The 27,224-nt window shown below is 48.3% G+C and overlaps 1 protein-coding gene across 1 annotated transcript; it reads right to left on the bottom strand.

Moving 5' to 3' along the window:
• Positions 1–5,784: 5,784 nt before the first annotated feature.
• Positions 5,785–26,949, bottom strand: HAUS8 (HAUS augmin like complex subunit 8; the record flags this gene model as incomplete). Its single annotated transcript, XM_082836533.1, has 11 exons — positions 5,785–6,083; positions 7,230–7,371; positions 10,207–10,348; positions 11,672–11,830; positions 11,937–12,002; positions 12,598–12,692; positions 13,386–13,478; positions 15,603–15,684; positions 20,168–20,223; positions 23,882–23,946; positions 26,921–26,949. 11 exons carry the CDS (start codon positions 26,947–26,949, stop codon positions 5,891–5,893), a joined length of 1,122 nt encoding a protein of 373 aa, XP_082692659.1. The 3' UTR covers positions 5,785–5,890.
• Positions 26,950–27,224: the final 275 nt, after the last annotated feature.

The raw sequence follows: 27,224 nt of genomic DNA, 5'->3' as shown, positions 1-27,224 counted from the left end.
ACACAGCAAGAAGACGCTGCCTATGAACCAGGAAGCAGCCCTCACCAGACAATGAATCTGCTGGTGCCTTGAGCTTGGATTTCCAGAACTGCAAGAAATACAGTTTCTGTTGTTTGTAAGTTGCCCAGTCTCTGGTATTCAGTTATAGCAGCCCAAACGGACTAAGATAACCTGTTTTCAATTCTTTGGGGTATATAACTAGGAGGGGAATTGCAAATGTATTTAATGGCAGAAGGAGAGTGTGAAACACCTCTGATTTTCAGGTAGTGATTAGCATGGTGGCAAATTTTGTATCAGGTATATGAAGTTAAAAATCCCTCGCTCCTTATTGGAAGGGTCAGAAGAAGGAGCTGGCAGAGTTTTGGTGTGATGGCAGACTTGGGGGGTATTGCGGGGTTAGGGAGGATGTGGGGAAGTGGGGAGAGCTTATAACTCCCCCACAGATATGGTCACTTCCTTCCCTGTGTGCCCCCAGAGAAGAGCTGTGTCACCATGGTGGCACTGCGTTTTTGCATTATTTCTTTGTTTTGTGATTGCTTCCCCCGCAGTGCTCTGACAGCAGGATTTTCAGAGAGGATTTGAGTACTGCCTTGAGTTGTGTCTTCTTATCTCCCATCTGCTATGATAGCCTCCCCAACCCCTCCTTCTAGAAGCAGTCACCAAATTGATATGAAACCACAGTTTTTCTGATTGTAGACCTGACATGTGATCATTACCAAAAAAACGGAAAACGTAAACCAGGAGGGCAGAAGCTCACTCATGATCCGTCACTCAGACCATCACTGTCAGCATATTTGGTGTTCAATTCTAGTCAGTGTGCTCATTCTATAAGACGTCTTGGAAGGTCCCTCGCCAGCGCAGCACTTTGTCCAACTCCTTGCATGCCTGCCTCTCCGGCAATAGTGGACAGCTCTTCTTTTGCATGGGAGCAATTCACAAAAAGCAAAACTCTTTCTTGGCCCACAAACCCTCATTCAAAAATGGTGACAACTTTTGAGTCCCACAGGAAAAAGCTAACTATGTTCTTTTACAACTTAGATTTCCTACTTTACTGTTTCGATCGGGGTCAGCAAACTTTTACTAGGTCAGATGGAAAGTACTTTAGGCTTTGCAGGCCAGATGGTCTCTGTCACAAAGACTCAACTCTGCCATTATAGAGTGAAAGCAGCCACAGACCATATGTACACAAATGGGTGTGGCTATGTTTCAATAAAACTTTATGTGCAGGCACGGGAGGAAGTTCAGATTTGGCTTGAAGTCTGTAGTTTGCCAACCCTTGTCGAGATTTTGCCAGACTTTGTGTTAATTCTCAGCCCAGTCATGGTCGAGAAGAGTCACACAGAGCTGCAATCTCATCTTTTCTTCTGCAATGAATGAACGAGGTTAATGAATGAAGATGGTGTGGCTGATGGGGTGGGGGTGGGGGCAGGCGCAGGGAATGGGCCTGCCCCATCATAGGGGTTACCACACAGAGCAATTCCAACCCTTGGGGTCACTGCGCAATGTCCAGACACGTTTTTGGTTGGGGGAATGCTACTGGCATCTGGTGAATGAAGGTCAGGGATGATGCTCAACATCCCTCAATGTGCAGGATGGGGACTTCCCTGGTGGGGCAGGGGTTAAGACTCCGCACTCCCAATGCAGGGGGCCCAGGTTCGATCCCTGGTTAGGGAACTAGATCCCACATGTATGCTGCAACTAAGAGTTCGCATGCAGCAACTAAGGAGCCCATGTGCCACAACTAAGACCTGGCGCAACCAAATAAATAAAAAAATAAAATAAAATAAAATATGCAGGATGGCTTCTGCTGCAAAAAAATGATCTGGCTGCAAATATCAACAGTGCTGAGGTTGAGACACCATAACTTGAACATGAGCATGGCAATTTAGAAAGCCTGTTTGCTTGAATTCCATGTATGAATTTCTTGTGGAAATGTGATACATGCAGATGAGAAAATACTTGACCAGAGGAACACAAAATGCAATAAGAATCACATGCAAGCATCCCTCTAACCTCAGGGTCCCCAGTACCCCCACCCTGGACACAGCTTCTCTCAACACATTTTTGTTTATCTTTCCAGATTTTTAGAAATTTTAACACAAATTGTTCCACACCCTACACATTATTTTGACCAGTTTTCATTTAAAAAATCACGGCAATCTTTCCATGTGGTTCATCTTCACAATGAATAGTTTTTTCTTACATAGTTTTAAGTTTAGTTCCTAACATGACAGAGTGTATTTTACATACCATCTGTCCATTCTGCAGCCCTCTGGAGCCCTTGCTTAATTGAAGCATGTGGTATACCACTGCCCATTTTAGACGGTGGGTGGCATAATTTCACAATTGTTAATAGAGGCCAAAAGATGAAGGGAACTACAGGGAAGACGAATAGTCTAAAAGCTGCTGGAGAAAGAAGAAAAAAGAGCAGAGGGAAAAACAAGCATATGGCAGATTATCAGACACTTATATCCTGAATATAGGGCAACAGGAGGGTTTGGCCTAAGTGCTAGAAGTTTGGCCTGTCATTGGTGGAGATGAGGGAGGCTGCAGGAGGGTTGTGTATGTGTGCATGCGTGTGCTTATCATATTAAAGTGTACCATTCAGTGGTGTATTTTTTCCTGGGTCTGTCATAACAAATTAACACAAACTTGGAGGCTTAAAACTATGGAAATTTATTCTAATCATTCTGGTGGCCAGAAAACTAAAATCAAGGTGTGGGCAGGGATGGTTCCTTCTGGAGGCTCTAAGGGAGAATCTTTCCCATGCCTCTCTCCTAGCTTCTGGTGGCTGCTGGCAATCCTTGGCCTTCCTCGGCTTGTAGCTACATGGCTCCAATCTCTGCCTCTGTCATCACATGGCCTTCTTTTCTCTGTGTCTTATATCTGTTTTCCCTGATCTTTTCTTATAAGGTCACCTGTTATTGGACTTAGGGCCCACTGCCAATGCAAGACGACCTCACCTTGAGATCCTTGTGTTAATTACATCTGCAAAAATCCTTCTTCCAAATTCAATCTCATTCTGAGGTTCCAGATGGATGTATATTCTGGGGGCCACAATTTGACCCACTACAAGTGGTTTTTAATATATTCAGGGTTGTGCAACCAATACCTCTATCTAGTTCCAGAATATTTCATCACCCTACAGGAAACCCCACACCAATTAGCAGTCACTCCCATTCCTCTCTTCCCCCAGCCGCTGGCAACCACTGATCTGCTTTTTGTCTCCATGGATTTGCCTATTCTGGACATTTCACGTAAATGAAATCATAAAACACTTGGCCTTTTATGTCTGGCTTCTTCGTTCAGCATGTTTTCCAGGTTTATCCATGTTGTAGCATGAATCAGTTTCACTCTTTCTTATGACTGTGTAATATTCCATTGCATAGATGCACTACATTCTGTTCTTCCATTCACCCACTGATGGACGTTTGGGTTGTTTCCACCTTTTGGCAATTGTGAATAGTGCTGCTATAAGCATTGGTACTCAAGTATCTATTTGAGTCTCTGGGTTCAATTTTTTTTAAGGTCCATACCTAGGAGTGAAATGGCTGAATCACATGGTAATTCTACGTTTAACGTTTTGAGGAACCGTCACATTTCCACAGAGGCAGGACCACTGCCCATGCTTCTGACACCTATTGCAAACCGGAGGGTTCCCAAAACCATCTCAGGTGGTTTTGAGATGGTTAATTAATAATTAACCAATAGTTAATTATTGGTTAGTTAATAATTATTGGTTAACCAATAGTTAGCTATCGGTTAATAATTAACTGATAATTATTGGTTAGTTAATCAATAGTTAATCAATAATTCACTAGAAGGACTCACAGAACTCATTGGAAGCTGTTATACTCACGGTTACAGTTTATTACAGTGTTAAGATACAACTAAAACCAACCCAAGAAAGAGATGCATGGGGCAGGGTCCAGGAGGGGTCCAAACATGGGGCTTCCAGTTGCTCTCTCCCTGGAGACTCACAGACGGCAATTCCCCCTCCCAGCCACACTGTGTGACAACACACACCAATTGTTAACTAGGGAATCTCACCCAAGCCTCAGTACTCAGAGTTTTTGTTGGGGCATGGTCACGTACAGCTGCATGGCTGACTTTCAGTCTCCAGTCTCTTCCAAAGGCAGTACTGAAGCCCCCCATGGCCCGAAGTCCTCATGCACACAGATACTCCTATCCAGCAGAACATTCCAGGGACCTAGAAGTCACCTCCTAAGAGCTGACAGCAAAGGCCCAATTTCTCTTAGGCAAGGTTAGTTCTTCACCATACACATGGATTGAAGTTTCTTCTGCTATTGTTTTCTCTCCTGTCTTCCTGGATTATAAATCATTACTCTCCCCCCATTGTTTACATTTTTTTATTGTGGTAAGAAATACAGAAGATTTACCGTAGTAATCATTTCTAAGCATACAGGTCACTGGTGTTAAGAATACTCACATGGGTGTGCAACCACCAGCACCATCTTGCAAAACTGAGACTTTTTCAGACTTTTCATCTTGCAAAACTGAGACTCTGTCCCCATTAAACACTAATTCAGGAACCACCACACAACTGAGGTCAGAGAAGGTGGGATTTGTTAGAATGGCCCTGGTTCATGGAAACATGGGGGTTGGGAAGAGAAAGGATGAAAGTTGGGGGGGGTTGAGGAACCTTGGATTCTTGGGTGAACATCAGCTTAGCTGCCATCAGTTAAAGATAAAATTTACCGTTGAAATGTAGAGCTGGATCCAACTCCACTGGTGCTTAGGGAAATGCAAACAAACAAGAAAAATGGTGCAGTCTAACCTCTGGCTATTGTTATGAGCAGTAGCTCTAATGAAAGTAAAGAGAATGTTGGGTCACACCTTCCTGCCAGAGCAAGGTCAGATTTCTATAGATCTGAGCTTTGGCCACCGGCCCACGAAGGGAAAAGTTATGTGGGGACAACAGAGTGCCTCTTAGGCCTCTGGTCACCGGGAAGGTAATCCACATGACATGCGGGCGGGCGAACCAAGAAACTACTGATAGTGGATGGGGTGTCGTGTCAGAAAGTTGCTTGTAGGTGGGAACGGGTAGATGTCAATGGAGGAATGCTCCTTGGGAACCAGGAAGACTGCCAGGGCCCACGTGGTGTAGACAGAAGCCCAAGCGTGGGCTGGACCGATCCTCTGTGCCATAGTCCCGAGTGGAGTGTAGATCGCAGCTACAGCAAAACCGCGTAGGCGTCCCCCAAGAATGGCCACTGGGACTTTGGACTGGATGGGGAATTTCCATTTGAGGGCCAGCTCTGAACTTGCTGTGGGTTATTGAACAGCACTGCCCTGTGACTAAAGGACATGAAATCATCTTGAAAGTGAAATACAGTTTACCCTTGAACAACAGGGGGTTAGGGGCTGTGCAGTCGAAAATCTGCGTAGAACTTATAGTCTGCCCTCCGTAGCCGCAGTTACACATCGCGGATTCAACCAACCACGGATCGTGTCGTGCTACAATATTTACTACTGAAAAAAATCCATGTATAAGTGGACCGGCAATTCAAACCCACAGTGTGCAAGGGTCAGCTGGATTCATGATGTCTGTGAGGTTCTGAGGCTCAGGACCAGCTCTTTGGAATAAGCTGGGACAACACGCACCTTCCACTGCCCCTTACAGAGAAACCAAGGCTCAACTGCAAAACAGTTTTATTTGTTAAATTATCAAACGGGACTATCTTACAAAACAATAACTATATGGCTAGGCTAAGTGTATAAAGTGCTCAAGTTTCCAGAACATCATATGTGGGTCATTGCAGGTCCACCCCCTCTCCCCACCCCAAACAAGGGGCACAGGACGTGCTTCCTTCCCCATGGTGTGCAGGAAGGTCCCCACCCTGGTTGGGGACACAGCCTGCGTGTGGATTCACGGCTCGTCGTGGCCCGAAAGGAGCAGGCTCCTTAGCTCTCCCTGAGTTTCCCCACCAGTGGCCTCCTCAGGATTGAAATACCACTGGCTGGTGGCCTTGGGGCCCTGGGCCTTTTCCCAGGCCTCCTGGTTGATTAAGGCTGCCTCTTTACTCGCCTCGGCGGAGAGTTCCAGAAGCTGGGTAAAGCTCCTGTGGAAACAAGACGATGATGAAAGCTTTTCGCCCTCTGTGCCCGAGCACCTTCGCAGCCGCCATGTCGGGGGGCGGGCGCGGGGGGAGGTTCAGGGTGACCCTCCTCGGGCTCGTGGGAAAGCGGCGGTGAATAAGTTTTGTCTGAACAGAACTCAAACAGGGAAGCCCTGAGAGCAGACCGGGCAGGTGTGAAAGAAAAGAGTTGTTTACTCGACAACTATTTAGGGAGTATCAACACTTGACAGGAACCATCCTAAGAGCGGGCGGCAGAGCCATGAACGGGGAGCTCCCCCAGCAACCACACAAGATAAACGGCAGTGGGGAGATCAGCACAGAACGAGCGTGCTTCCCCGCTCACTCCCGTGACCCCGGCCATCTAGAACACTTTGGCGTGTCTGATTCCGTCCCGGGGCACAGAGTGATGAGGAAGATGCCACAGCAGGTGGCGTTTATCATGAGTACCTTCAAACCTCTCAGGCACCTCGGGAAGTACATTTGGCAGCGTAAGGGAGAAGAAAACTAGATTCTTTTTTGGAAGAGGTGGAAGAAAGCCTCGTGGTTAGAAATGTCCTGGAGGAGAGACAGAAGGGGACCGAGTGGCTTTCGGGGGCTGGACATGGGCTGAGTGGACCTGGGCACTGGTTACACAAGGGTGCCCGGTAGTGAAAGCCACTGAGCTGTACCGTTACGATCTGTGGCTTTTCTATATGTACTTATACATCAATAAGAAGTTCCTGGGAATTCCCTGGCGGTCCAGTGGTTAGAACTCTCTGCTTTCACTGCCGTGGCCTGGGTTTGATCCCTGGCTGGGGAACTAAGACCTCACGAGCCACACAGAGCGTCAAAAAACTATCTGAGGGCCCCTGAACTGCTGTGTTACCCCAAGGAAGTGAGTGCCCCTTTCTATTTTGGCTGCTCAAGAACGAGCACAGGAGTTTTGGTTGGGTTGAAGGCATCTTGCCCATTCCCCTCTCCCTGCCTCGCTGGACCCTCGTACCCTCGGCCCCTGCAAACACCAGAGCTGCCCACCCTCCGGAACACAGCACACCTTCCACAGGGCAGCCGCCAACAGCCCATCTCTGCCCGACGAGAAGATGCGAGGAGAGGGGCACTATCTTTTTTAAAAAATATTTTCTGTAATACCTTTGGAGCTCCAGATCCTTCTTTTGGGTCATTTCCTTGAGTTCCCTCAGCAGGTCCAAGGCCTTTGCGTTTTCTTCTGAGCTGCTGATGCCAAGCTCTCCCAGCAGATGGCATGTGGTCGTCAATTCCCCCTGCAACTTGTCTGGAGGGGAAAAGGCGTTGTCAGTCATGGTTTCAAGGTGCCCCAAGCAATGGATGCACGAGCTGGCTGGCTGACTGTATTTTTCTCCTCTTGCTGGAATGCTCTCTTGTTATGCAGGAATCGTGATGAGCTCGAAGGCAGAAAGGGTCGTGAAGGAAGATATTCGTGCACTGGTACTGCCTCCGTGCCCCTTTGCCTGAGATCACGGGGCTCTGAGATGGCGGCCATGTGTGTCTGCCATCTAGGCAGTCATCGGAACATACCTGGAATGGTGCACTGGTGTCCTCAACAGAAGCAAATCCAAAAGACAGAGAAGATCTGGTCTAGGAGTAACTTAAGAACAAACCCATGGTTCCCACTCCGGTTCCCAGCACTTCTGCCCCCAACGCCCCCCAAGCAGAGAGCCGCCTGCAACAGCGCTGGGTCCCCCCTGCTCTAACAAAGCCAGCATCTCTCCGAGTCCAGCACATGTCCCAGCTGTAAATTGTAACACTTGGGGACCCTTATAAGCGTTCTTACAAACACATATCTTCTTTGCCAGGGGACTGAACTGTGTCCTCCCAAAAAGACGTGTTCAGGTCCTAATCTCAAGTACCTGTGAAGGTGACCTAACTGGAAATGAGGTTTTTGTAGATGTAACGGAGTTAGAATGAGGTCATTAGGGAGGGGCCTAATCCAATAACTGGTGTCCTTCTAAGAAAAGGGCAGTTTAGACACAGAGGCGCTCATGTGAAGACAGAGGCAGCAGCACAACACTGTAAATCAACTATACTGCAATAAAAATTTTTTAAAAAATACCAAAATAAAATAAAGCTTGGTGACTTCCCTGGTGGTCCAGTGGTTAAGAATGCTCCTTCCAATGAAGGGGACGCAGATTCGATCCCCGGATCCCACGTGCCGCGGGGCAACTAAGCCCGCACGCCACAGCTACGGAGCACACAAGCCACGACTAGAGAGCTACAACTACAGAGCCCCCACACTCTGGAGCCTGCACGCCGCAATGAAGAGCCCATGCGCTGCTACGAAAAGATCTCATGTGCCACAACTAAGAGCCGATGCAGCCAAAAATAAATAAATAAATATTTTTAAAAATCTTAATTAAAAAAAAAAAAAAACAGAGTCAGAGTCTGAAGGAATGCTCCATGAGCCAAGATTGCCAGAACACTAAAAGTCAGGGGATGCATTCTCCCCTAGAGCCTCCAGAAGAAGCCAACCCCAATGACACCTTGATTTCGGACTTCTAGTCCCCTAAACTGGGAGGGAATAAATTTCTGTTGTTTTAGGCCACCTGATTTGTGGTATTTTGTTACAGAAGCTCTAGGAAACTCAAACAGTCCCCAATCCCAACTCCTGGCAACTATCTAGGGCATTTATCAGAGATGGAGACCAAGAGATATAGACGTGCAGTTGGTTGCCATAATTATAAAATTAGAAACCCAGACACAGATGATGGTTCAACACGGCTCATTTTTCAAGGTCCCGTCTCATACATATACTATTTCACGTTGGAAAAGGCTTGATTTTACATCAGTAAAATCAAGCTAAACACGTCCAGGTGGCTCATGAGAACTTTGCTTAGAAATAACCAAACTCTACGTCATATGATCCAGCAATCCCAATCCTGGGCATATATCTGGACAAAACTACAATTCAAAAAGATATATGCACCCCTATCTTCATAGCAGCACTATTCACAATAGCCAAGACACGGAAGCAACCTAAATGTCCATGGACAGATGAATGGATAAAGAAGGTGTGGTACCTATATACAATGGAATACTACTCAGCCATAAGAAAGAATGAAATAATGCTATTTGCAGCTACAGAGATGGACCTAGAGATTATCATAGTAAGTGCGGTAAGCCGGACAAAGACAAGTATCATATGACATCACTTATATGTGGAATCTAAAATATGACATAAATGAACTTATCTACGAAACAGAAACAGACTCACAGACGCAGAGAACAGACCTGTGGTTGCCAAGGGGCAGCGGGGGGGATGGAGTGGGAGGCTGGGGTTAGCAGATGCAAACTAGTATCTATAGGATGGATAAACAACAAGGACCCACTATATAGCACAGGGAACTATATTCAATATCTTGTGATAAACCATAATGGAAAAGAATACAAAAAAAAAGAGAATGTCTATATGTGTATAACTAAGTCACTTTGCAATACAGCAGAAACTACCACAACATTGTATTGATAAATCAACTATACTTCAGAGAAAGAAAGGGAGGAAGGGAGGGTGGGGTACGGGAGACAGGGAGGGAGGGAGGCGGGGAGAAGGAGGGAGGGAGGGAGAGGGAGGGAGGGAGGGAGGACCAAACCGTAGGGCAGCTGAAAACTTATTTGGGGAAGATACTTGTTCTAAAGAGAATTTTAGGATAGAGGATGGCACTCTTCACACTTGCCGCCTTCTTCAAGTGAAGTATTAGGTAGGAACGCTATACAGGAAAGGGACCCTCTCAGCTCTGCTTAGAAGGCAGGACAGGGCTGGGGTCGGTGGCCCTGTTGTTCCCCAGCCACCAAAGCACCTTTGTAGAGACAGCAGGCTCCCAGGACGCCTTTCAGCAGGACGGGAAATCACTGTGGGGGTCCTAAGACCTAGGTTCAAATCCCAACACAGTCCTTACTCAGGGCATGACCCCACACAAACCGCAGCCTTGCTGGCCCCCTGCGTCTTCTGCCATTTGATGGGGTACGTGCCGTCTACCTGAGAGGAGGCCCATGATCTGACACGAACGGATAAAGGTGCCCAGGACACAGGAGATGCCAGCATGCACTGGGAGGTTCATCCTACCCCTTGCCGGGCAGTTGCCCCATTTCCTACCTAAGAAGCACTGCCCGTCTCCGTCCAGGTGGACCGATCTCACGGGCAGTTCATGCCTCGTGGTGTCCAAGGCCGTCGCAAATGTCTTGTATCGTTCCTTAAAGCAGCTGGCTATGGCCTCACAGGGGCTCAGCATCTCGATCTGCAGGCAGAAGGGGAAGGAGCCTGTGGGACGAGGCCCTGCACTCACCTCGCCAGAAGTTTACCAGATGGCAGGCACCTGTGAGGTTAAGACACAGCACTGTTCTGCCAGGTCTCCCAGAGAAACTTCCAACGGTGCAGTGGGCTCTCCCCTCACTCCCAGGTGCCCCGAAGATAGCCCGGCCAGTAGTAAGGTGGCCTGGGTCTCCTCACCAGGAACATGTGTCCGCCTTCCAGCTTGTTCCAGGGCTGGGCCCTCCTGCTTCAGAGCACTGAGCTGACATGCCTGCCCCCCACCAAGGCCATGCCCGGCAACCCCTTTTCCCTTGTACACGCCGTCTGGGGGTTGTAAGGATTCATTTGTTTGACTGTCTTTCCCTTCCCTTCTATTGTGAGTTCCACGAGGATAGGGACTCTGTTCTCAGCTCAGGGCCGGGCCACTGGGCACACTCATGTGTACATGCTGGGTGTTACGGGCTGAATTGTGTCCCCACAAATTCCTCTGTTGACATCCCAACCCCCAGCACCTCAGAATGTGACCTGATTTGGAGACTTTACAGAGGTAATTCAGTTAAGGTGGGGTCATTAAGCTGGGCCTTGATCAGTAATGACAGGTGTCCTTACAAAAGGGGGAAATGTGGAGACAGACACTCAGAGGGAGAGAGCCAGGTGACGAGACACAGGGAGAAGATGCCATCGACAAGCCAAGGAGAGAAGCTGGGACACATCCTTCTCTCGTGGCCCTCGGAAGGAACCAACCCTGCAGACACCTTGATCTCAGACTTACAGCCTCCAGAACTGAGAGAGAATACATGTCAATTGTCTAAGCCACCACGCACTCTGTGTGGTCCTTTGTTATGGCGGCCCCAGGATACATCCTTACTGGGTGAGGAGCCCCATTCCCTGATCGGCCCTTTCTAGGTTCCCACGATTCGCTGTGACCTTCCCTGGCGTGGACACTCCCGTCCCAGCACTGACCACACAGCACCAAGCCCAAGTCTCCCACCAGCACCCTGGCCCAAATGGGCAGGTCTGGAGTACATCTGTGTCACTGGGCACAAGTCTCAGGATACAAGTCACCAGAATACATGCCCATGTGTGTTGAAGGGACAGAGCCCTCTTGCTGGTTGGTTCTGACATTACCGCCTTGTCCTCTGATAAACCATCACGTAGCAACACCCAGTGGTGTCAAAAGCCGGGCACAGAGTCAGAGCCAGGCGAGGAGCGACGCTCACAATAAAGGCTCCCTCCAACCACCCCCCCACCGCCCCCGTGGGACAATGCTGCCAGGATGCGCCTCTTGGAGGCTGCGGTCACCCCTGACCTGCGCGTCCAGGACGTCTGCCAGCTCCCGCTTCCTCTGACAGAGGAGAAATTGGCGCTTCAGCTCGTGAGCTTTTTTCTGGAGCTTCTCCTTCTCTTTGCACATTATTAATAAATTCTTTTCTGCCTTTTCTTCGAATGCAGCAAGACCACTTTCCATCTGGGAAATGCAAAACAAAAGCTCAGGCCAGAGGCGACCTCACCTCCGCGGCTGACGGTGGCCGCCCTTCCACCCACGACACGCGTGCAGGAGGCTCCGTCCTCACCTTCAAGGTCAGCAGAGTCAGGAGTAGTGTTTGGGATTCCATCATTTCCATAGCTTCGGAGAGATCCTTCAGGAGAAGAAAAAGGCACTGCTGGTTCCCTGTGAACTGGTATAAAGCCAGCTCTCTTTCCGGGGAGGGGCAGAATCCTAACCTGTCTGTACGTTTTTTCAATCAGTAATTCAACAATTCTAGACTGTGTATCGACTCGTTTCTATTTGCTCATTTAGTCTTTCGAGTCCTCTGTGAAAAGGAAGGTGGTTTGGTCCCTTCCTGCAAGCTGGGCTGTCAAGCGTGAGCTGAAGGGCACCCACCAACTTGTTGCCTTGCCAGAACCAGGACTTGGGGTTCCCACCTGGGTGAGACCACAGCCTGGCCGCCCTCCCTGCCGTGAACAGGGCCTGGCCTAGTGCCTTCCCTAGCGTGGCACTGGCAAACAAGGCCTCAATCTCATTTTTCACATGATCCTGCATTTGTATCCCCTCCTGTACATGTAGCTGGGGAAACTGAAACTGCAAATCCTCTAAGGATGGGTAAGGTTTTTGTTCTAAAAGGCACAGCTGGCTTGTTTATTCTTGGAGTCCCTGGGTTTCGAGGGGCACGTGGCACAGGGCAGATTTAGCCAACCTGCTATAGTGGCTTCCCTCTCATTTCAGAGACTTACTGGGCTCTTTTTCCTCAAGGCAGAAAATGATGATGACTCAGCTTTCTTTGACATTGTTTTTTCTAACTGTGGAGTCTTTCGGACCACGCTTTTGTCTAAGATCAAGAAAAGCGTTTTATCCATAATTTGAAAAGATACATGCACCCCAGTGTTCACAGCAGCATTATTTACAATACCCAAGACATGCAAGCAACCTAAATGTCCATCAACAGATGAACGGATAAAGATGATGTGGTATATATACACAGCCATATAAAAGAATGAAATAATGCCATTTGCAGCAACATGGATGGACCTAGAGATTATCATACTAAGTGAAATAAGCGAGACAGAGAAAAACAAATATCATATGATATCACTTATATGTGGAATCTTAAAAAAAAATGATACAAATGAACTTATACAAAACAGAAACAGACCTACAGACATTGAAAACAAACACGGTTACCAAAGGGGAGGGGGGGGATAAATTAGGAGGCTGGGGTTAACACATACACACTACTGTATATAAAATAGATAACCAACAAGGACCTACTGTATAGCACAGGGAACTATACTCAATATTTTGTAATAACCTATAAGGGAAAAGAATCTGAAAAAGAATAGATATATATATGTATAACTGAATCAATTTGCTGTACACCTGAAACTAATACAACATTGTAAATCAACTATGCTTCAATTTAAAAAAAAAGTGTTTTTAAGGTGAGAAGAGCATATTTTGGGAGCCCTCAGACATGCATTGCAACCCCCAGCTGGGGAAAGGACAGGTACAGCCAATGACTTACCATTAATGGCCGAGAGATCCAGGTCAGGTGGGGCAGTGCCATGCCCTTCCAGCAAGGTAGACTGCAGGTCACCTTTGCCAATTCCACTGCTGTCTGTGGGCCCAATGACAATCCCCAGAAGTCAGCACAGTCAGCAAGATACTCTATACTTAAGGCCGGGAGCAGCTAACTTTTCTGTACAATATCACCTGCTTCCAAAAACTCAGTTTCTTATGAGGGAGCAGTAGAGAAGGCTGAAAAACCTTTGGAAATTCCCACCCATCAACTTGAATATATTTTAAAGTAGAACTAGAAAAGAGATGCAGTCTTTATAACTGAAAGATACAAATAAGGCTTTCTGCTTAGTTTAAGTACAAGATGGTGTGTACAAATGAACTTATTTACAAAAAAGAAAAAGACCCAGAGACATAGAAAACAAATTTATGGTTACCAAAGGGGAAGGGGGGGAAAATTAGGAGTTTGGGATTAACATATACACACCACTATGTATAAAACAGATAAACAAGGACCTACTGTATAGCATAGGGAACTCTACTCAATGTTTTGTAATAACCCATAAGGGAAAAGAATCTGAAAAATATATATGTGTGTGTGTGTGTGTGTGTGTGTGTGTGTATAAAATATATATATATATGTATGTATAACTGAACCACTCTGTTGTATACCTGAAACTAACACAACACTGTAAATCAACTATACTTCAAATAAAAAATAAAAGATGCTGTGTTCAGGGTATAAGAATCTAATAACACATGATATACTTGTTCTGCCCTCTGCTCTTTTTTTTTTTTTTTTTTGCAGTACGCGGGCCTCTCACTGCTGTGGCCTCTCCCGCCTGTGGGCTCCGGACACGCAGGCCCAGCGGCCATGGCTCACGGGCCCAGCCGCTCCGCGGCATGTGGGATCCTCCCGGACCAGGGCACGAACCCGCGTCCCCTGCGTCGGCAGGCGGATTCTCAATCACTGCGCCACCAGGGAAGTCCTGAGAACCCTGACTTTTAAATGTGGCAGGCCCAGTTTTTGACCCCTCTGGCCATGCCAGCTTTCCCAGCTTCACACATGGCCTTCAACCCAACTGCATGAGAAAAGACTAGAAGGCCGGCTCCAGCTCCATGTGCTTGCTTCTCAATCGTGCCTGGGTCAAGGAACAGCACAATTTCTGACAAACATCCAAGCCAAGATCAGCGAGCTCTAGCATGCAGGCCAGATCCGGCCCACTTCCTGTGTTTGTAAATAACTGAGACACAGACACGCCCATTTGTGTACACACTGTCTGTGGCTGCTTTCACGCTGCGATAAGGCAGAGTTAAGTTTCTATGACAGAGACCCCCTGGCCTGCGAAGCCTAAAATATTAACCACTGGCTCAGAAAAGTTTTGCTGACCCTTGATCTGAACAATAAAGCAGGAAATCTAACCTGTAAAAGAACATACTTAGTATTCCACTATGGGACGCAAAGCTGTCACCATTCTGATGAGGGTTTGCAGGCCGAGAAACAACTTTGCTTTCTGTGACTCGCTCTTATGCAGAAGAAGAGCTGCCCACCACTGCTGGTGAAGCAGGCACCGGAGGAGGTGGGTGAAGTACTACTCTGGAGAGGAGCCTTCCCAGACTTCTAGAATGAGCACACTGACTAGGACGGAAGAGCAAATATACCAACAGCGACGGTCTGAGTGGTAGATCATAAGTGAGTTTCCGCCCTTCTGGGCTACATTCTCCAATTTTGTTTAATAACAAACGCATATCATGTCTACAACCAGAAAAACTGAAAGTTTTTCATATCACTTGGGTGAAAGCTTCTAGTAGAAGGGGTATGGGGAGACCATTATGAGGAAGACCCAACCCAAGGTAGTGAGAGGCAGGAAAATGAGGTCTCATACCCTCTCTGAAAGTCCTGCTCTCAGAGCTCTGGTGGGGAAACAGTCACATGATCAAGGAACTGGTGCCCCAAGGGAGCACCATGATGGCAATGTGGCTCTTCTCTGGGGTCATATAGAAAGGAAATGACTCCCCCCACATTCCCCTGCCAACCCCCTTCAGATCTTCATATGCCCCAAATCTGTCTTTATGCTGAAACTCTCTGCCAAGCTCCTTTTCCTCATACTTTCCAGAAAGGAAAGGGCGTCTTAAACTTGCATACTTAAAAACAAACTTCACCACCACGCTCATCACTTCCTAAGCCTCAGTGCTGTTTCACCCTCCTTCCATCTTTACGTACCTTTGCTCTTCTGGAGTGGGTTGGGTTTTCTTCCACCTTCAGGCATCTTCCCACTGGCCTTTAATGCATCTGCTGCAGGAGGCTGTTAGGGGAATATATGACATTCAGGGGACAAGACACTTTCCTTCCACGAGAAGGGGCCCCTCTGCAGTTTGCAAGGCCTGCATCTGCTCTTACCTTGAGGCAAGGGATAGATTCAAGGAGTTCTGACATTTAATTGCATACATACAGGATGAACTAATTTTGTCAGAAGGATACCCTCACATGCGTAGAACATAGGAAACCACCAAAATGTTTGCTGGTGATGATCTCTGACATGGCAGATTACAGATGACTGATCTTCTGCATAATTTTTAGTACTGGCCAGTTTAGGAAAGAGAACATATTACTCCGGTTGTCAGAAAAAACAAAGCTTTTGGACAGGTATTAATCTTCAAAACTTATTAAAAAAGCAAGCAGTGCATGGAGCTAGCAAGCCATTATAACAATATAAAAACAAAAAGAGGGAATTCCCTGGTGGTCCAGTAGTTAGGACTCAGCACTTTCACTGCCAAGGCCCAGGTTCAATCCCCGGTCAGCGAACTGTGATCCCACCACAAGCCACGTGGCGCGGCCAAAAAATAAAATTAAAAAAAGCAAAAAAAAAGACCTTATAAAGAATGAGAATATTTTGATGTACAGACACCACTCCTATTCAACCTCCCATTGGAAGTCTAGGAATAAGAAATAAAAGGCAAACAGGTTACAAAAGAAGAAATAAAACTCTCTTCTTGCAGACATGACTCTTCACATAGAAAATCTCAAAACATACTAAAAAACACTACTAAAACTAACATGTTTAGCAAGGTTGCAGGATACAGGGTCAACATAAAAAGATATTTCTAGCAATGAACAACTTTGGAAATTGAAATTAAAAGACAGCACCATGGGACTTCCCTGGTGGTCCAGTGGATAAGACTCTGAGCTCCCAATGCAGGGGACCCAGGTTCGATCCCTGGTTGGGGAACTAGATGCCACACACATGCCGCAACTAAGAGTTCACATGCCGCAACTATGAGTTCGCATGCCACACCTAAGAAGTCTGCATGCCACAAGTAAGAAATCTGCACGCCACAACTAAAAGTCCGCATGCCACAACTAAAGATCTCACGTGCCACACGAAGATCCTGCATGCCGCAACTAGGACCTGGAGCAGCCTAAATAAATAAATATTAAAAAAAAAAAAAGACAGTACCATGTAAAAGTTCTGAGCAAAGAAAAAAATTTTGTAACTCTGTGCGGTGATGGATGTTAACTAGACTTACTGTGATGATCATTTTGCAATATTTGCAAAGATTGAATCATTATGTTGTACCTCTAAAACTAGTATTGGGACTTCCCTGGTGGTATAGTGGTTAAGAATCCACCTGCCAATGCAGGGGACATGGGTTTGATCCCTGGTCTGGGAAGATCCCGCATGCTGCAGAGCAACTAAGCCCATGTGCCACAACTACTGAGCCTGTGCTCTAGAGCCTGTGAGCCACAACTACTGAAGCCCGAGTGCCTAGAGCCAGTGCTCGGTAACAAGAGAAGCCACCGCAATGAGAAGCTCAAGCACCACGTCGGAGTGTAGCCCACACTCCCCACAACTAGAGAAAGCCTGCACGCAGCAACGAAGACCCAATGCAGCCAAAAATTAAAAATAAATAAATAAAATTGAAACTAATATAATGTTATATGTGAATTATTTCTAAACAAATAAAATTTCTTCAAGAAAGAAAGAAAGAAAAGACAAGATAGTACCTTGCATAATAGCACTAAAAAAACACCAAATACTTAGGTGTAAACCTAAGCAAACATGGGGAAGGTCTGTATGCTAGAAATTACAAAAACACTGATGAAAAAAATCTAAGACCAAATAAAGGGAGAGGTATACCATGTTCATGGATTGAAAGACTTGGGTGTTTTTAGGATGTTATTCTCCCTGAGCTAATGCATAGATTCAATACAATTAAAATCCCCTAAGTTTTGGTAGGAAATGGCAAGCTAAGGCTAAAATTCATATGGAAAGGCAAAGGAACTAGAAGAGTCAGTTTTGGAAAAGAACAGAGTGGGAAAATTCACACAACCCAATTTTAAGACTTACTATAATACAAAGCTAAAGTAACCTGGGCAGTATGGAAATGGACTAAAGATAGACATGTAGAACAATGGAAAAGAATAGAGTCCAGAAATGATGCATATATATATAGTCAATTGCTTTCCAACAGAGGTGATGAGACAATACAACAGGGAAAGGAAAGTCATTTCAACAAATGGTGTTGGAACAAGAGGACATCCATACACTTAAAAACGAACTATAATTCCATCATCACACCAGATACAAAAATTAATTCAAAATGGACCACAGACCTAAACTCATATAGAAGAGAACATGGGAGAAAATCTTTATGGTCTTGGGTAAGGCAAAGATTTCTTAGAGGAGAAACCAAAAGCACATTTCATAAAAGCAGAAATCGATAAATTGGACCTCATCAAAATCGAGAACTTCTGCTCCTCACCAGACACTTAAGAGAATGGAAAGCCAAGCCACACACTGGGAGAAAATATTTGCAAATCACCATAAAGAGTTGGTATCTAAGATATTGAAAGAGCCCTCAAAACTCAATAATGAGAAAACAAACAACCTCATTTTTTTTTAATGTGCAAAAGATTTGAAAGGACATATCACCAAAGATATAGGACTGGCCAATAAGCACATGAAAAGACGCTCAATATCATTAGTTGATATGGAAATGCAGTTTAAAACCACAATGAGATACCACTTCATACCCACTAGAATGGTTTCAGTCCTAAAGTACTGACTCTCCTCTGTGGCTCATAGGAATGTAAAAAGGGGCAGCCACTTTGGATACCAGCTGGGCAGTTACTAACAAAGTCAAACAGACATTTACCCTACAATTCCCCTCCTGGGAGAAATGAAAACACACCCACACAGAATTCTGCACAGGAATGTTTAAGGTGGCTTTATTCATAATTGCCAAAATCGGGAAACAAACCAAATGTCCTTTGCCAGGGAGTGGCTGTGCACACTGTGGTCCATCCGTACAGTGGAATATTCTTCAGCCATCAGAAGGAACTAGCACTAACTATAAAAGGCAACGACAGGGAGGGAGGGACCTTTATATGAAAGCAACCAGACTGCAAGAGTCTGCATCCTGGGTGGCACCTTTTAAGTGAGCCTACTGCAAAGGCAAAGCTACAGGGACAGAAAACACATCATGGTTGCCTGGGGTGGGGAGGGGCTGGTTCCATGGGAGCACAAGGGGACTTTGTGGGGGGGGGGGCGGTGGTGATAGAGTGTTCTCTATCTTGACTGTGGTGGGTCTGTGACTGGATGTGTTTTTCAAAACTCAGAGCACTGTACGCTGAAGAGTGACACTTCCTCTATGTAAATTACACCTTAATTTAAAAGATGAAAAAAAAAGAAAACGGAGAAGCTCTTAAAGATCTAAAATACTAGAACATGCAAACACATGGGGGTGCTGTAACCAAGTTTGCCAGGCAACGTTAAAATTATGAAGTGTGGACTAGTATTCTCTGTTGAAAATCATTTCAATACTGTAAACCACGGACTCTGGGTAAGGATGTGTCAATGTAGGTTCATCGATTGTAAATATGCCCCACTCTGCGGCGGGATGTTGACAACAGGGAAGCTACGCATGTGAGGGGGCGGGCAGGGGTGTGTATGAGAAATCTCTGTACTTTCCACTCAATTTTGCTTTGAACCTAAAACTGCTCTAAAAAAATTAAGTCCATTAAAAAAAAAATCACTCCAAGAAGCATATCAGTTTGCATAAAGGTATCCTTTTTCTTCAAGCCAAATCTTAAGCCACATGAACCTGCCATTCACCCTACCAGAGTAAAAGAAAAGCAGCAGAAATTAATATTTAACTAAACTTTATCATAAACAAAGATTTGGAAAATGGAATAACACAACCTTCACCACACTATCCGTCCATACACACTGAAACAAAATATATCATTGGGTAATCTAATGATTATTTTCATTAAACATCACACAAAGCAGGTTCCCAAGTTGTTAAGTGTTTCATGCCATCATTTTCAATGGTTTCATGGTTTTTGTGGTGTGGCTAGTTCACTGAACTCTTCCTGTAACACTGGGTGATTCAGCCATGTCTTTTTTCCCCTAAAACCCTTTCTCTAAAACCCTACGGGTATTTTTTTACAATACCAGCCAAGGCTGGGTAACCACGTGCCAAGCATTAGACAGAACTGTTTCAGGACAGAATCCAGAAAGGAATTACCGGGTTGAGAGACAGGAATAATTTTACGATTCACCAGAGATCATGGCTCTGCAAAAGAGATTCTCAAAGTGACCAGCCACCCATGACAGAGATTCCTGCCTTGGCATGAAGGGCATGACAGCCCCAAAGGCAACTGGACCAAGCCCCCAAAATGCTTCTTTCAGGACCAGGCTGTGCCTGGCTGGTGTGACTTGTCTCAGAATTCCAAGTTCGTCAGAACTCTGTTCAGAACTGTTTCAAACGTACATTGTATGTTACCTTTTTGGTGGTTTTCTTCTCATACTGCAAGTACCGGGACTCAACCACTCTTCCACCTGTGGGGGACACACTGTTGGTTTATAATAAACCTATGACATGGACTGTGAGGACCCACCATGCACCTAGGATGCCCGCCCCCCACCCCGAGAGCCGGGTGCTGTCAGCCCTTCCCGCTCAGCCTCAAGCATGTATGGGACACCTACTGTATGCAAGAACATATATGGAGGGAGTTCCTTGGTGGTGCAGCGGTTAAGAATCCGCCTTCCAATGCAGGGGACACAGGTTCGATCCCTCGTCCGGGAAGATCCCACATGCCGCAGAGCAACTAAGCCCATGCACCACAACTACTGAGCCTGTGCTCTAGAGCCCACGAGCAACAACTACTGAGCCCTCGTGCCACAACTACTGAAGCCCGCACACCTAGAGCCCATGCTCCACAACAAGAGAAGCCACCGCAATGAGAAGCCCACACACTGCAACGAAGAGTAGCCCCTGCTCGCCACAACTAGAGAAAGCCCGCGCACAGCAACAAAGACCCAGCACAGCCAAAAATAAATTAAAATAAGTAAATAATAAATTCTCTTTTAAAAGCTTTTTAAAAAGAACATATATGGAACACCTACTGTATGCAAGAACATTTATAGGATACCTGCTGTATACAAGCACCAGGGCTAGAAGCGGAGACACAGAGACCCACAGGAGCTATGATCAAGGAAGATCAGAAATATGTGCCAAAGTTCAAAACAGAAAGTGGACTCAGGGGCAGGGCAGGGAAAGGAAGAAAGATCTTCCAAAGATGGCCACCTGCTCTCCTCCTCTTCCCTCCCCAACTCACTCCCTGTGGTCATGACCCCAACTGCCCTTCCCCCACAAGCCCATCTATGACCCACTCATGGTACTGACTTTCACATCCCCCACCCCCCTCACCTAGCTCAGGACCACTCTCCTGAGACACACTAGGCACTGACGCTCTTCTCGGACATGGCTGCATCCCTTGGTGACAGCCCAGCCCCAGGGGCCCTTCCATCCTGATCCTGGGGCGCTGAAGGTGTGTGAAGGAGACACGTGTCCCCCCAACCTCCAGGGGCTCTCGCTGCAGCCCCTGTGATCATCCACAGTCCTCTGTTCTGATCCCCTACCCCCTCTCCCAGACCCTCCTGCCCACTTCCTACACCGGGCCATCCCTCTGGTCAGCTGGTAACCTGTTTCCTCCTTCATTGGGAAGACAAAAGCAGCCCCAGGAGATCCTCCCACCTGGGCATCTAGCTGCCTCCCAACCTCAGGGCCATATCCTGGGCCCCCCATGTGGAGCGACCTCTGTGCTTTGGGGTAAAACCAACCCCCCAACTCTGGGTGCTAGAGCCCAGCCCTCACTCCGTTAGGAAACTGCCCTGGCAACCCCTCTCCCCCTGCCCCACCCTGTATCACCCCACTTCCTCTCTCCAATGGTCACACTGTTCATCCCCCCCCACCCTCCCCCACTTCTCTGCTCCCCTTTGCCATGGCGGATCCTCTTCTTCTCCTCTCTCCTTCCCTTGAATCCCCCCGCACCCCAGCCTGGCTCTCACAGTCACCACGGCACCAAAGAAACACCTTTCATCCAGACCACGGAGATCTCCCTGCTCTGATGCCCACCCGCCCCTTCTCAGTCCTCATTCTGAGCCAGCGGCAGCGTTGCACACAGTGTTCACTTGCACCCTCCTTTTTTTTGTTGTTTAATTTATTTTATTTATTTATTTTTGGCTGCACTGGGTCTTCGTTGCTGCATGCAGGCTTTCTCTAGTTGCAGCGCGCGGGGGCCACTCCTCACTGCGGTGCGTGGTCTTCTCATTGCAGTGGCTTCTCCTGTTGTGGAGCACAGGCTCTAGGCACACGGGCTCAGTAGTTGTGGGTCGTGGGCTCTAGAGCGCAGGCTCAGTAGTTGTGGCGCACGGGCTTAGTTGCTCTGTGGCATGTGGGCTCTTCCCGGACCAGGGATTGAATCCGTGTCGACTGCATTGGCAGGTGGATTCTCAACCACTGCCACCAGGGAAGCCCTGCACCCTCCCTCTTGAGACACTCTGTCCTCCAGGCTGACTGGCCCTCTGGCAGCTGCAGCAGGCTGTCTTCCGGGTCCATTAGCTGGTGAAGGGTGAGTGCCTCCAGACACCTTGCAGGTCCCGTGTCACCTGTTCCTCCAACCAGCGGGCACATGCCACCCCTGCCGCTTTCATGACTCTGCTCGGCCCAGCCCCTCCCTTAGGCCAGAAGCTACCCCCATCCTGCTGTTTTATCCACAGCAACTGTCACTGTCCAATACACCCTGTGTCTCCTTATGTCTCCTGATTCACCGCCTGTGTCCGGGGTGGCAAGCCCCCTGAGGGTAGGGATTCTTGTCTGTTTTGCTTGCTGCCACGTTCCACCACCTCGCAGGGAGGAGGTGCTCAGCAATGTGTCAGATGCATGAGTCTGCACTTTTCCTAGGTGCCCCCAGAGCTCAGGGGTCTCCCTTTTTACTAGAGAGAGTGATGTGGTCAGTGTCACCTGCATTGACAGTTCAGTCCCAAGACTGGGATTTCAACCATATTACCTTCATGCCCGGATTTGCATCTTTCTTTAGATGGGGGTTACAGCCGCAAGCTTGAGTGGAAAAGAGGTACAACCAACAGTTAACAGGCTGCCTGGAGCTGGACACGGAGGTGTTGGTTGCCCCGGGCGTGCCCCAGGCAGGGATGAGCCGTGCCTGCAGGGCAAGTGGCTCAGACGTTCAGGCAGGAGGCACCTAAGGGTTGAGGCCAGGACCAGGCGGGGTCCAGGGGAGAGAATCGAGCCCCACCTAGGGTCTGCCACTGGATGTCCAGTGAAGGATTGGGGCGAAGGACACCCCCAGTTCCAAGAGGGGGGAGACCATCCTGCATTGGGTCTTTTTAATACCATCAGCAAAGGGTAGCAAGGAGGCTCTGGGTTTCTTGCACGGTTGAAACGCAGTTTCAAGTTTCTGGAAAACTAGAAGGCACCTGTTTGTTTTCAACAGTGGTGGATTTTCCACAGAAGCAATGTTACAATGAAGGATATAATTTGCGTCCAAGAACTAGACCCTGTGTAAATACAACAGATGTTACAGACCAGATCACCCAGCGATGCTGTGATGCTGTAACACATACGCCTCCAGTCATCTGGACCGGAATTCTGCTCCAAGTTCTCTGAGGCCTGCACTAGTGCACAGGCATAAACAAATACTTCATCATAACAGAGGCTTGAGAGCCAACGCGGAGATCCTTGCGCCTGCAGCCCCAAACTGGGCACTGCCACGAGTCGGGGGGCTGTGGACAGAGACCCCGGACGCACAGGTAGACATCGGATGTGTGGGCACCCCCCAGGGTCTGACGCGCTTACTGAGAAGAAACAGACTTTGATGTTTCCTAACGAATTCAGCTCACACTCTCCTCACCCACACTTCCAAGTGAGGAGCCCTGGATACAACCCGTGACCCCCACGGCCGGAAGGGCCCACTGCCCTAGATGACCCCCACCAGGTCCTGCCACACCCCTGGCTGCAGGGCTGGGTAACCAGACTTGGGGTCCCCAAAGGTGTGACTAGAAGCGGGTAAAGCCCCAGCAACCCTGCTCTGGTCTGTTTTTCTCTTCTCCAAAAGCACTTACTGGCGGGGAAAGAAAAAATCACTTTTTATTCCAGTGGATTCCATTTCAAAAGGTAGATTCCAATTTTACTCACCTTGTATTCTTCTTCCTCTCGTCTTAGCACCGCTAGGAGTACTGGGACCCCCTGCAGAAGGCTTCCTAAAAGAGGAAAACGGGGGTCTTGTTAATGCAGTTGGATAGAAAGCTCAGGGAAGCCAGCCAGGAACCTGGGCTTCCTCAGGACAGCCCAGTCCCTGCACCCACCACCCATGCCCATCTCTGCGAGGTGGGGCCACCTCCATGGCAGGAGGAAAATGGAGCCCCAGCCCCGCCACCTGGGGACAACACCTACGTGAGAAGATCGAGCATTTTTGCCGAACTTCAAAGGTCTCGATCTCATTAATTCGTTGGGCGTTTGTGTGTCAGCTGTATACCACTGAGGATACAAGGTGAACAGCAGACAAAGCTCCTTCTCTGAGAGGGATGACCAGCATTTTCCCATCAGGCAAAGCGTGAAGAGCGAGCACTCCAGACAGGTAAAGGGGTGGGGATTGGGGGTGAGTGACAAAGAACCATTTGCTCAGGCACATGAGGAAGGATATTCCCAGACAGGGATCACCAAGACCAAGGACACAGGCGCAGAGGAGGATGATGCGGAAATTGGAACTCATCAGCCCTATGGCTTAGCTGGAGAAGACTGAATTTGAGGAGGGGGTGAGGGATGATAGAAACATTCAGTCCCTAACAGCCTGGCAGACAGGAGGCACTTGATAAATATTTGTCAGACAAATAACTCAGGGGTGCTCACTTGAGGGCAATTCTGGCCCCTAGGAGACATTTGGCGATGTGTGAACACACCTGGGATTGTCACAACAGAGGGGGCTGCTATCGGCTCAGTGGGTAGAGACCAGGGATGCTGCTCAACACCCTACAAGGCATAGCACAGCCCCCATCACAGAGACGATCGCACCCCAGATGTCAACACTGTCAATGTTGGGGGACCCCTGGCATGGTGAAAGAGTGATCGGGAGCGTGGGACGGAAGTCTGCTGCAAAACTCCTGTCAAGAAATAACGAACCCTGGGGCTTCCCTGGTAGTGCAGTGGTTGGGAATCTGCCTGCCAATGCAAGGGACATGGACGGGTTCGGGCCCTGGTCCGGGAAGATCCCACATGTCGCAGAGCAATGAAGCCCGTGCGCCACAACTAACTAAGCCTGTGCTCTAGAGCCCGTGAGCCACAACTACTGAAGCCCGCGCACCTACAGTCCGTGCTCCGCAACAAGAGAAGCCACTGTAGTGAGAAGCCCACGCACCGCAACGAAGAGTAGCCCCTGCTCGCCTCAACTAGAGAAAGCCCGCGCACAGCCACGAAGACCCAATGCAGCCAAAAATAAATAAAAAAGAAATAATGACCCTGAATATTATTAAGTCCTAAAAAGGAATGAAGTACTGATAATGCTGAAACGAATTAATCTCAAAAATGTTATCAATGCTGAAACGAATTAATCTCAAATATGTTATCCTGAGTCAAACAAGCCAGGCACTAAGGCCACGTGGTGTATGATTCCATGGATATGAAATGTCCAGGACAGGCAAATCCAGAGACAGAAAGCAGACTGGTGGTTACCAGGAGCAGACTGAGGAGCATGAAGGATGGGGGGGGACTGCAAATGGACACAGGGTTTCCTTCTGGGCTGATGAAAATGTTCTAGAACTAGGTAGAGGTGGTGATTGCACAACGTGGTGAATGTCTTAGTGCCATCGAATTGCTCGCTTTACAACGGTTCATTTGACAGTGATGTGCATTTTGCCTCAATTTAAAAAAAGAATGAAGCCTGCCATGATAGAGGAGAGGGTCCCATGAAGTAGGAATCACTGACTAGTCAGCCGGTGGGTGTGGGAGAGTCGGGGATGCCTCCCAGGTGTCCAGTCTGGGCGAGCGGGATGCCAGGCAGGGGCCTGGGTGCTGTAAATCCTGCTGTCGTCACAAGATGGGCTCCACTGGAGACAGCAGTGGTGGTCCCCTTGCTCAGCTCACTGCAGCCATCTTCTGTGTAGTGGGCTCTGGGGACTCCAACGTGAGACCCAGGCCATGCTGGGGGGCACCTCCAAGCCACAGTGGGGAGAGGCAACCTAACAAATGCTGGCTGGGTGCCAGCTGCTCTACTCCCTCATGGAATCCTCCCCACCCTACAAATACCTGACTGTTAGCCTGCTTTTATCTTTGTTTTCCAGACAAGGACCCAAGGTTTATACAGATCACCCCTGGGGAGTCTCAGAGCTGGAAACAGACAGAGCAAGGATTCCCTCTGGGGTCTGAGCCAGGGCTCTGGAGCCAAACCAAATGGACTAAGGCCAAACCTGCAGGGACACGGGGTGGGGGAGGGGTGTCACTACATATATTCCAGCCTCAAGTACTTCCCCTGAACCTCGGAGAGGCTAACGTTAATCTCACAGTTACGTCAAGGGGCTGTGGAGTAAACAAGTGATTTCAGATGGCTCACTAAATTTTAATTCGCACAGGCACAATAAACATCGGCAGAATGAACAAAGCCCAGGAATCACGCCCGGCACCAGGTCATTGTTCGACGTCTCCCTTGGGCAAATGACCTTCCCTCCCTAAGCCTCCATCATCTCCTTTGTAAATGGGGAGAATAGAAAAAAGCGTGTGGGAGAATGAAAGGAGATACTTCAGTGGTCCAGCAGTTATCCACTACAAAGCGGTAATCGTAATAGCGACGGATCACACTTAGGGGCCAGACACTATTCTAAACGCTCTTAAGCCTCACACTAGGCCTACAAAACTGAACGGCGGCGTCAACAGTCCGGTTTCGCGACGGAGGAAAGCGAGGCACAGATAGGTTAAGCCACTCGCCTGACATCGCCCCGGATCGAAACGGCTGACCAGGGACCCGAACTCGCCCTAAGGGCCTGAGCCCAAGCTCCCGAGCATGCGCAAGGCCGCATCCCACCTCTCAGAACTTGCGCATCCTCGGTGGTTCTTGGAGGAGTTAGATTCGGACTCACCCCAAGGACCCTCCCTCCCCAACTCTGCTGCCCCTCTGTCCCCAGCCCTCGACCAGGGCCCTCCAGCTGGCACCCATATATCCAGACCCACGGTGCCTCGACTCACCCAGCGCCACGCCCCGAGGTATCCGCCATTTTCCCGCCTTCAACTCAAAGGCCGGCTCTTCAAGTCGAACCCCCCCGCCCCCGCCCCGACCAGGCCATATTGCGAAGCTACAAGAGGGGTGGCCTTGGGCCGTGTAGAGCGTGGCTGTGGGCAGAGAGGGCGCCTCCTGCTCGCGCGTCTCTCTGTCCTCCCCTCACACTTGGTTTCGCCCAGCAGCGGCAGGGGGCAGTGACGGGGCCGGGTCGGAAGTGATGGGCGGGGCTTCGTGTTTCTCCGCCCCCTTGGCGGCCTGGCGTCACGCCCC

This window comes from Leucopleurus acutus (assembly GCF_964270905.1).
Source record: "Leucopleurus acutus genome assembly, chromosome: 3".
NCBI classification, from domain to species: domain Eukaryota; kingdom Metazoa; phylum Chordata; class Mammalia; order Artiodactyla; family Delphinidae; genus Leucopleurus; species Leucopleurus acutus.
The sequence above is the reverse complement of the archived record's forward strand: the minus strand, read 5'-3'. Positions and strand labels throughout refer to the sequence as shown.